At 33.1% G+C, this 11,948-nt stretch overlaps 1 protein-coding gene across 2 annotated transcripts in view; it reads right to left on the bottom strand.

Moving 5' to 3' along the window:
• Positions 1-497: 497 nt before the first annotated feature.
• Pcf11 (PCF11 cleavage and polyadenylation factor subunit) overlaps positions 498-11,948 on the bottom strand; it is a 26,557-nt gene continuing 15,106 nt past the window's right edge. For both annotated transcript variants that reach the window (XM_032893213.1, XM_032893215.1), the window contains exons 9-16: positions 10,492-10,591; positions 6,426-6,545; positions 5,912-6,017; positions 4,729-4,912; positions 3,762-3,917; positions 3,258-3,350; positions 2,775-2,810; positions 498-1,552 (exon numbers count right to left, since the gene is read on the bottom strand). In XM_032893213.1, the coding sequence (XP_032749104.1) occupies positions 1,337-1,552; positions 2,775-2,810; positions 3,258-3,350; positions 3,762-3,917; positions 4,729-4,912; positions 5,912-6,017; positions 6,426-6,545; positions 10,492-10,591 (1,011 nt within the window). In that variant the 3' untranslated portion in view covers positions 498-1,336. The remainder of the gene's footprint in view (positions 1,553-2,774; positions 2,811-3,257; positions 3,351-3,761; positions 3,918-4,728; positions 4,913-5,911; positions 6,018-6,425; positions 6,546-10,491; positions 10,592-11,948) is intronic.

Here is an 11,948-nt window from a genome sequence, read left to right as displayed (position 1 = left end):
CTAATGCCCTTTTTTAGCCTCCTTGGGTACCAGGTACAACAGTGACGCAAACAAGTTAAAAAGGGGGGGGGGGTAAAACTGTTTGAAGCCTAACTGTCCAGTGATAAGCCTAACGATGTTCATTCCATTCTTAGTTAAACTATAATACCACTTCTATAAATTATTCCTTTAAAATTCTCCAGTACTTTGATATGCTTGTTTCAACTTTAACATTTATCTTAGTCATAAGACAAAACCAGGTTTCACACTGTACTTTTGGAGTTGCTAAATTTTATTCATAAACCAGAGTACCCTTTGGTGCTATAATCAAAGAAATCACATGAAGCCCTCCAATTCCCACCAAAAAACATTACAAGTTTTAGTACTGTTTATGTACCATATCCTTATCTTCTATAAATGGAAGAATATATCTGGGAGTGTAGCTGGCACTGCACTCATGTTTTAAAACATGTACATAGGGGCCACATTTTAAGGTCACTCAAGAAATACAAACAAAGTTTGTTCATCATTCAATTTATTACATGTATGAATATTAACATCTCATGTTATCCATCTAATTCAATCAAAACCAACAAAGAAAAAAGTTAACCATGTTTTTCATATGAACATTCTTACACAGAATCCCTGTAACTTAAAATAGAAATGTGTTCATCTGCATTAAATTGACAATTTTAAAAATATTTTCTAAAAAGAAAAATCACTTTTAGTAGTTAAATATATTTGTTAATTGCTTGATGGCATCAGTGTCCAAGTTTAAGAATAAACATACTTTCCAAAAGTGGACATTGTGGATGATTCTAGCTGGAGATACATATCTATATGTAAGCACACATGTCCTTTTTTTTTTTTTTTTTTTTAATCTTGCTTTTCTATTTGAGAAAAACTAAGTTTGAACTTTGCTGCTATAAGTCCCAGGAAGCTACTAGAAAAAAACATCGCGTTAAGATTGCTGTTTAGTTCCATTCTTGCCCAATAAAAGTATAGAAACACTGTCTTTATTTGATGGTGTGCATAAATATTACACTCCATGGATAGCAAAAATATTTTTATTTATAATTTACAGTTCACAAGTGAAAATCGTACATTTGTACACATACAATTTCATTTTGTTACATTTGCACTCATCTACAGAACTTTCACACAACAAGCACCTGAAACTGTGCAGGCAGTAGGAAATGCAAATACTAAAATGTATTTATTAACCAAATGATAGCTGAAGGCCCTGCCACAGCTAGACAATTTATATAGATATGTCTATATATACATAAAAAAATTCTTCACCTAGATCCAACAGCAGCCTTTGTTAAAAAAGAAAAGCATACCTTTCTCATTTTATTTAAACTGACTCAACTGTATCACTTTCTGTTTTAATTTCAGTGGGTGTTGCTACACTTTCTTCTGAACAAGCTGGTGGGGCATCAATTTGTTCTTCCTTAACTTTGGGACTTTCACAGGGTTCTTGTAATTCGTTTTTGACAATGTTCAACATAATGTTCAAAGGGTTTTCAACTGGTGTCTTGCTGGGAGATGGTGTACAATCAAATGAAGATGTCTACAAAATGAAAATCCCTATAAGTACTAATAAAGGTTCAAACCATTAAGTAACAATTTCTAAGAGTTCAGACAAAGGACTACCACATTCAATTACAATGCTTGCTTCCTACAAGCTAATAACACTGTTCAGTATGTACTCAGCAAGGAGTACATTAACATTAATATCATTAAAAGTCAGACAGGCTTCAGTAGGTAATTGTTACAATACAAAAGACAATCCTATCATAACTTTGTGAGTCTGTTATGTGGATTTTAAGTAGTCTTTTGAGATCTTTTTAAATCCCTGCATCAAAAACACCCTAGGGAAGCTCTAGTCTTTTAGTGACCTAAATATGTATTAAAATCTGTATCAAACCAGTGCCATGAGTAGTCAACATGTTCCACTGGTTTAGAAAAGTCAAGGTCAAGATATAGATATAATAATTTGAATTTCTGGGGCTACTAGACGGATGTTTTTGACAATTTTAAAAACATTAAAGTCATCATTTAAAGTGTATTATTAGAGCTGGGAAGATGATGCAGTGGATAAAATGCAAGTTTACCATGCAAGTGTAAGGGCCTGAGTTGAAATCTCCAGGACACACATAAAATTTAGATACATAAGAGAATCCCTGGGAACTTGTAAAATAACTAGCCTGGTATAATCACAAAAGAAAAGAGACTCATTAAAGGTTAAGGACTAACACCTAAGGTTGTCCTCTGACCTCCATATGTGTAACCTGCATTCACATGAAAATACAGACACAAATATTTTTATTTATTGACAGTGTTGCTATGTGGTCCTGATTATCCTGGAATTCTATGTAGACCAGGCTGGTCTCAAATTTAAGAGATCCTCCTGTTTCTCAAGTGCTGTGATTAAAAGGTATGTGCCACCAATGCCTAGCCTAACAAATTTCAAAATATCATCCCTCTACCAAGTGACTAAATACATAAAAAAAAAATTAGTTCTTCCCAGAGCCCTAAAAATTTTGCCCGTTGTGATTCTTCTTTTTAGTTCTCAAATTTTCTGTCTGGTTGTCCAGTAAAAGTTATAAAGATTCAAGTAAACAAAACTAGAAGTAAACATTTCTATGAATTTTAATTGTATTTTATCAGTAATAAACCAATGTACATCAGAGCATAATGCCAATATCTAATAAACAACCTACTAACTTTAAAAAATTAAAATAAAATTTATTAATATAAATAAAAATATACACTATCCAAAAAGAACTTACATTTTGATAATCTTCATAACATGATGGATGGTAAATCTGAAGAAGGAAAAAAATAGTTATTACATGCATGTTCATTTTTAATACATTTCAATTTTTTCTTTAATTTTTAAACCAAGGGATGATAAAATTCATTTGGCCAAAAAAAAAAAAGAATCCAAACTTTTAACCTTACGTAACTTAGAGTGAAAAACCATTTCTTTAAACGTGGCTTTGTACACTTAAAATGTCTAGCTCTATTTTCAAGAGAATAACAGTTATTATGATTATAAAAGAATGTAGTTAAAACAGAAAGTCTAGTTGAGTCCAGCTTAAGTATAGAACCATATGGTTGCTAGAATTCCTCTAAAGGAAACATTGACTATTTGAAGTTCAGTATCTTTTTACTAAACAAACCCAGAAAGGACTATAAATCATCTTCAAAAGGGTGAGTTATTCTAATAAAACATGATCATTAACAATGCCTTATAAAGAACTAGAAGTTACCTTTCCGTCTACTCTAATAGCATTTTTTAAGTGCCATTCTTCCTCCTCTTCATCCCAGTACTGTTCAAATTGTTCTTGACAGATTTCACAACTCTAAAATAGAAGCATATAAAATAAAATTTACATTGTTCATTAAAATAAAAACAAACCTTTTGAGTAAGAAATTTTAGAAAATCTAAAAAAAAGTTTTATGGATTATTCCAGCCTTTCACAAAAAAAGGTTATTAACATTTCACTATTAGTCACTGATGGCATCCAACCCAAACTGGTCATGAAACAGCCAAGACTTTCTTGTTGGCTTTTTAAAAACCTTACAAGAAGTCATTTTTATATTTGCTATAACAATGTCTCATGTACCTTAGGCTGGCATCCAATTCAATATGCTGGGCCTGGTCTCGAACCCTGATCCTCTGTGCTACCATGCCAGGGATAAAACATGTTTATGACTTAAAAGGATGTGAGGTACACTGCCAGAGACAGGGATTTCGAACACCATTCTATTACCTCAACTGCTCCAGCTGGTCCAGCAGGTACACTTTGGAACTCCTTTTCTTTAGCAGCCTCCTGAGTTTTAAGGACAACCTCTTCATGAACCTTTTCAAAAAACTGGCTTTTTGCGCGTTCCTCCAGATCAGCTATTTCTTCAAATTCTATCCAGTCCTTAAAAGAAATTGATGTAAAAGATTAGGTTCATTTCTATCCACATTTTTTACAGTTTTGTCATAACTGTAATCATGTTAAAGTTATGGGTACATTTTCATACAATATGCTCTGATGTTACTTTAATATACTTGTTTTCTTTGAGCCCTATAACTAATCTTTTTTCTCTTTCCAACAGGGTCTTCATATGTAGCCCAGCTATCAACCACGTAGCTATGCTTGGCAATCTTCCTCCTGCCTTAGCCTTCCACATTACTAAGATTACAGGTCGCCAAATCAGGCACTGACTGAAATCTTAATGCTAATTTCCTAGTAACTCTAAGATACCACTAACAAGATAAACTTCACAGTTTCATTTACATTTATTTTGGAACTCGAGAGATGGCTCAATGGTTAAGACCATTTATTGCTCCTGTGGGACCAGGGTTCAGTTCCACTAACATGGTAGCTCACAACCATCTGTTAACTCCAGTTCCAAGGGATCCAACACCCTCAGTTGGCCTCCTCAAGCACTACATGCATAAGTGCATTTCATCTTTAAAGAACTAAAAGCTCCAACAAATATTAAAGAAATGTTAGAAATTTAAATATTTTAAAGGATTTATGGGTACAGGTATCCAAGGAAGCTAGAGGTGTCATATCTCATGGAGGTGCAGGCAAGATGCTCATACACAAAATAATCATAAATCTAAAAAATAATCCATGGATCAAGTTTTATTCCGAAAGTTCATGTTAACCTTCAGCAATTATTTAAACATACACTTCAGTATAACTGACATCTAGATTACTCAGAGGCATATGGATTACTTACTGTTAGACTGTAGTACCAACGTCTGTGAGTGACTTTTCTGCTAACATCTTTCTCAGTTCTATTCTGTCGATAATGCCAGTCCAAGTGATCTGCATAAACATCTGTCTGGGATGTCGTAAACCTCATTCCACAAGAGTAACATTGAATCCCAGTGTACAGCCGGTTTATTACACTGTCATAACGTCTATTTTGAAAAAAGAAAGTTTCAAGTTTTAAGACATGACAGTGGCTAAAAACAAAATACTTAAGTTTTCTATATCTTAACAGAAATCAAACCAGAAAGATTTATGTAAAAATTACTTTGTTACTGACCCTTTTTACTTTAGCCTATTTCTTATTTATAAATTTGCCTTGGTTACTTATTTTCTTTCGGCTAAAAATGGAGAAACACTATAGGTTCCCTAACAAGGCAATAGTAATTCAACTGCTTAATATGAAGTTACTATCAATAAAGAGAAGACATGATTAGTAGAACAGAAAGAGAATTACAATTATTAATGTTTTGAATAAATAAACGACCTTTTTGAGTTAAAGAATAGTTATAAGTAATAAAGTTTAATGTTTAACAAGAATAATTATATTTAATTTATATGTGTAAATTATATGTGTAAATGTGCACATGGGTGCAGGTGCCAGAGTATAAAAATGTCAGATCCCATGGCTGATGTGGCTGCTTGGCATCCAACTTAGAGACTCTGAAAAAACAGTATGCGCTCTTAATCACTGAGCTCTCTCTCCAGACCCTAGTGTCTGCATTGCATTCACAGGTGTTCCTTGCTATCTAGAAGCAGGATGGCTCACACTTGTAATCCCAATATTCAGAGTTCAGCTCAGGCTAACAAGACATCTCAAAAAAGAAAGGAGAAAATGATAAAAAAATAAATACAAAAAAAACATGAAATAAAGGCATGAATATAAATACCTAATATTTAAACTTGAGCACAGGTAAAAGGTAGGATTCAAGCCACTGTTCTCTAATGACTGTCACAGATGAAAGTACTCTTCACAAAAGCTTGATGGTGTGAGTTCAACCCCCAGAAACCACAATAGAAGGAGAGAACCAACTCCCAAAACTTGCTCTCTAACTTACACAAACATGGTAGGTAATATGCATGTACCTCCACTCACACACAAGTATAGAAACAATGCACAGTAATAGTAAAAATTTTAAAATATCACATACTGCTTCAATTCTTCAATTGTGAAATTAGTAAGATCTGGAACATCTTGATCTTCATTCTGATCCTCCTCCTCCTCAGGGGGAGGCTGAGCAACAGCCTCATTTACCTCTGCAGTAGACAAGATTCATTTTTCAATATCACATTCTGTTCTGTTCTTTATAGCAAAACACTGGTACAAGCATTAGGTGTTTGATATGACAATTACTGGCAAAGGAACCTTAAGAAATTTCTTACAATCTTTTTTCTTCAACATTCAAATTATTTTCAAATACCAAAGGACTAGTAAAATTCGGTATATGGTATTTGTAGTAATGTTAACTAAAACAGTAGGCCAGGAGGATAGTTCAATCTGTAGATATTGTTAACATTTTCCTTACAAAAAAATTACACTTGTTTTTCAAAAGATATTACAAGGTATACTAATTTATTCAAGAGTAGAACTTTACAATAACCTACTATACACCATAATAATAGTATTTAAGCTTGGTGTATACAAATGTATACAACCATACTCACGTGCTGTAGCTGAGTCAGGCTGTGACAATTTGAGAATTCCTGTTTTTAGCAGTTTTGAAAACAATTCGTTTACATCCACCTGACTGAGATGATTATCAGGGTAGGCCTTAGGAAGACCGCCTTAAAAAACACAAAAACAAAAAAAAAAAAATTCTTAATATAAAAGATTCATACCATATTAAGTATTTCTTCAAAGTTACAGCTTTCTTCGAGATATTCCACCAACAATAAATCTTTTTAATGATGTGTTTAATTATTTAAGAAGTTCAAGTTTTCTTTTTGGCTGATAAATCATTACTTGAAAAATATTCCAGGATAATTAATAAAAACTGTGTGTGAGTGTATAGACTAATTATATATATCATATATAAAACTTATTAAATTATCAAATTTATTTTTAAAACATTTTAAGTTATTTAAACTAAAAATATTTAGATATTTTAAATTATCAAATGTATTAAATTATTTTAACAACTTTTTAAGCATTTAATATAGTTAAATAATTTTTATATATTTACAATTTTTAAAGGGGGGTATTACTTGTCACTTTATCACTTGTCTAGTTACTTGCACATGAAATAAAGCAGGATTCAAGGGACAATAAGTCTTATGATCCTTTTATGCATGCAACACCGTTTCTAAAACCAACTTCCACCTATTTCACTAGCCCTGATCTAAACACCTCAAAAAGTAGTTCTCTAAAGATTAAGTAGTGAAGCGTCTCTTTAAAAAGACCGCAGCCAGATGGAGTACTGCTGTTGTTCCATGGCATGATAAACCAGAGAAATGGTTGATGAAAGGGTATGTATGAGCCCTGAAGCCCAGAACACTTACCCGTCTGATACTTATTGAGCTGGCCTCACCAAGGAATTCAAACCATTGCTAAGCACTATCAACTTTACCAAAGCTTTAACAAGTTGAGTAAGACAACAATCTTCTCAAATTCAACCCAACCCATTATCTTGCTAGCACTATGCTAATAACTAATCCTTTAACTCATTTGTACCAGGCCAGCAGGTAGGCAAAAGAGTGCTTACCTAGCAAACTCAAAGGCCCTAGGTTTGGGTTCTAGTACTATTTTGAACAGTGAACATGGTGATGTATCCTCTTAATCCCCAGCACTTAGGAAGCAGAAGCAGGTAGATCTGTTAAGAAGCTAACTTGGTCTACATAGTGAGACCCTATGTAAAAATTAAGTAATATTTAAGTGTTTACTCTACTGTTAACCATATGCCTACACCTCCAGGAAAAAAATGCTATTAACTATTCCACTGAATGGCAGAATCAACTTGTATCCATAATACATATAGGCACTACCCTTGATCATTAGATAAATCCATTACAGTGTGCATATATAATATAATTGTCTATTCAAATTAAGTATCTAAATGCAGGAATGTTTGCCTCAATAATCAATTACAATGGCATTTACACAAGTTCAACATGAGAATGAACTATTTGTATGTCTAAAGGGGATAATTAGCTATTCATTTGTTTGGAAGTATCCATGTTTCCTCGGAGATAAAGAAGAATATTACACTACTAACTCCTAGAATTTTAGCTAGACACTCGACTTTCTAGTTGCGAGACATAAAGTAGTTGCTTACTGCGGCCTAAATTTCTACTGCTTGTAAAAGAGGATTAATATAGTTCCTGTCTGAGGTTGACGTGAAGGTTAAATAAATACTATTAGTAAGGCAATGAGGTGTTATTTGGCACAATATACAGTTCATAAAGGGGAGAGCATATCTGTCACACTAAAAGTTCTTCAAAGGATGAATCTTACTAAATTCTTCCTAGCACAAAGCTTTCCATGCAGTGCAGCAAATGAACAAGAATAGAACTATGGAAAGAGTATTACTTTCAATTAAAGAATATTAAGAGAATCTGAAAGACAGCTTCCTAATAATAGTTCATACTTTTTGAAAGAACCAGTAGAACTTAAGAAAAATATAAAAATATGTATAATGCCTCAACCAATATTCCCACAGGGAGCAAACTCATTTTGTCTGCAACAAGGCTCTCATATGAATGCTAAATAAATAAATAAATTATCAACATTCTAAAAATAAGAAAAGTATGTAGTTCTTAAACCTTATGTCATCAGCTTCAACATGACAAACTTTTTCTGAAGAATTTTATTTGTGTGTGTAGGCACATGTGTACAAGTGCCTAGAGACCAGTACGCATACTGTGTGTCTGTATGTACATACACAAGTACCCATTAAGACAAAAGGTACTTGATCTCACTATAACTCAAGTTACATTTCTGGTAGTTATGAGCTATCTGATGTAGGTAATGGGAACTAAAAAAGGTCCTCTACAAAAACAGTATATATTCTTAAATTCTAAGCTATCTCTACATCCCCAACAAATTCTTTATTCAACAAGAAAAAGTAGTTTCTAAAGAAAAATATATTCATACGGCACTTAAAACTTTTCACACATCTCATTTTTCTTTTAAACTTTTAAGAAATTAATATTTCTTCCAAGAAATACTGACACTACTATCTCCTTTTAGAGAAGAAAAACCGAACAAGGATAACACTTGTTTATGCCTGACCCAGCCACAACTATGGGGATTGCTTACTAACCCTAATTGTCCATCTAGAAATTAAAAGAATTTGTACTGAATTTAAATTGACAAAAAATTTTTTTAATTTTTTTAAAGATTTATTTATTTCATGTATGTGGGTACACTGTCACTGTCTTCAGACACCAGAAAAGGGCATTGGATCCCATGACAGATGGTTGTGAGCCACCATGTGGTTGCTGGGAATTGAACTCAGGACCTCTGGAAGAGCAGTCAGTGCTCTTAACCACCGAGACATCTCCAACCCCCCAGAATTTTTTTAAGAACTAATTCATAAATTGTAGCTTCATTAGAACCTCCCTAGTTTGTAAGTTATGAAAATTCTTTAAAACTTTGTGAAGTCAGTAACAAAATTATATTCAAAGTATCATGTGTTTGGAGGGAGTTGTTTCTTTGGTTGTGTCTTTTGTTTGGAAGATTTTTGTGTATGGTATGGAATTCAAGGCTTTGTACATGCTCGGCCAATGATCTATAACCAAGCTAATATCTACTCCCAAAAGTATGTTTCTAAAACAGCTTAGAAATGTTTTTTTCTATTTGGCTTGAACCCAGGGCTTCATGCATGCTGGTTAAGTTCTGTGCTCTAATACTGAACTGTATTATATCCTTATATCCCCAGGCCTTACAATTTAGAAACTAAAACAAGTATCACAGCAGTATACACACACACACTCACACACACACACACACTCTCTCTCTCTCTCATGTGTGTGTGTGTGTATGTGTACACAAAAATATATTTCCCATTTACCACAAAGTAAAATTAATTTTAAAATTCATTATTAGTTATAAGTCACTCTAAAATAACAAAAATACCTATCGGGAGACCTGACTAAGAAATTAGGGGTTTTTTCTATTCATTCACCCATTAAAAACTTATAAATGAACCACTTTATGAGGTGATATTCCCCAGTATTATGTTTACTAGATCATAATACACACAGTCAAAAAAGCTACAAATATCAACTAAAGTTTCTGCTGTTTATAGTTTTCTTCAGCCTATCACAACAAAATTATCATTCCTTCTAGCTGGAGAGATGGCTCAGCGGTTAAGAACACAGACTGCTCTTCCAGTGCTCTTGATTTCAATTCCCAGCAACCATGTGGTGGCTCACAACCATCTGTAATGGGATTCGATGCCCTCTTCTAGTATAGTAACCGTGTACTCACACATATAAAATAAATCTTTTAAAAAATATAATAAAATTAAAAATTATCATTCCTCTAGCAAACTTCAACTCATTACATTTTCTTCCCTCTTGATTAGTCTACATGTCCAATCTAATCATCTCTAGCTGTAAAACAAGGTTTGTATGACCTAATACAACAACATAAACTCAAAGAATAAAACACTTTAGCCAGATTAAATTTCTACAAATTGAACACAATCTCTCAAAAATGCCATTTTCTAAACCAAAAGCTATTGAACAAAAGTTATGTCTTGAAAATATCATACAGTTCAGAAATACATACCTGAAGGATTTTGAATAAAAGCTCCAGGATTCTGTGGATGAACTGGTAAAAACTGTTGTCCTTGGCCAAACGCAACTGGCTGAGCAACACCAGTCAGAACCTTTAAGATAAGTGTTAATTTTAAAAACAGTCTCTCTATAAATTTCTAATAACATTCTACCACATAAAAATGTCCTAAGGCCCAAGTCTGTGATAATAAAGATTTAGAAAGTAACAACTGGTGTACTTCCACAAACTTTAATAGTTTCTAATTCTATCTGTTTCAGAGTTATAAGGAACTGAGACTAAGTTAAACTTCCTTTAAATAAGGATGACATAAAAGAGCACTCAGGATGCAGAGGCAGGACTCTGAGTTTGAGGATAGTGTGGTCTACAGTGAGTTTCGGGACAGCCATGGCTACACTGAGAAACCCTGGGGGGGAGGGTAGACTTTCTCAAAGTATAAAGAAATGTGTTTATATGGGGTTAGGAATTTAGCTCAGTGGTAGAGCGCTTGCCTAGCAAGCCCAAGGCCCTGAGTTCGGTCCTCAGCTCCGAAAAAAAAGAAAAAAAAAAAAATGAAATGTGTTTATGCTATACAAGTCACTTTTCCCTTGGTATGTTTTTTCTTATTTCACAAAGGGAAGAACTGAACTGGTATCCAGAAATAAAACCTTTACATAATCACAGCTGCTAGTTAACAAAACTGAAGCCAGAATTCCTAACCTTGAATTTTTTCCACTCAAAAGTCTGTTTTATGTTTCAACCAAGTATGATGGTGTATAACTACAATTCCAGGAGTGGTAACTTGGGAACTGAGGCAAGAGGACTGCAAATTTAAGGCCATCCGGAGTTATGCTAATAAAACTATGTCTTGGGGGGAAAAAGCAAAGAAAAAAAACAATGTGAACTTCAAGCAGTCATCCTACTTGGCCATCATTTTTGAATAAGGTTATAGCGGAGTTCAAAGTATATTATCAAAAGTCATCAAAGGAATAAAAAAAAAAAAAAAAAAAAAAAAAAAAAAAAAAAAAAAAAAAAAAAAAAAAAAAAAAAAAAAAAAAAAAAAAAAAAAAAAAAAAAAAAAAAAAAAAAAAAAAAAAAAAAAAAAAAACTGGGGATGGTAGCTCACATCTATAATCCCAGTGTGCTTGAGAGGTTTAAGACAGGGCAACTATCTTGAATTTGAGATGGAAGTGAACTATACAGTTTGAGGTCTGGACAGCGTGGAATAGAGCTGAGGCCTTAGCTACAAAAAACAAATCTGAGTGTAGGCCTTAAATTATGGCTTAGTGGTGTATCATCTGTTTAGAGTCTCTGAGTTCAAGCTCCAGATTAAGATTGCAATAAAGATAAAGATTGCAATAAAGTAGTAAAATAAGTACTGTAGTAGCATACAAATTTAGTACTTTGGATTTAGTTATATAAATATTTTAGTCTATTATTATATGAATAGTATATATTATATATACTGTTAT

The sequence above is a fragment of the Rattus rattus genome, chromosome 2 (genome assembly GCF_011064425.1).
Source record: "Rattus rattus isolate New Zealand chromosome 2, Rrattus_CSIRO_v1, whole genome shotgun sequence".
Taxonomy (NCBI): Eukaryota; Metazoa; Chordata; class Mammalia; order Rodentia; family Muridae; genus Rattus; species Rattus rattus.
Note: the sequence above shows the minus strand (reverse complement) of the source record. Positions and strands in the feature narration are given on the sequence as shown.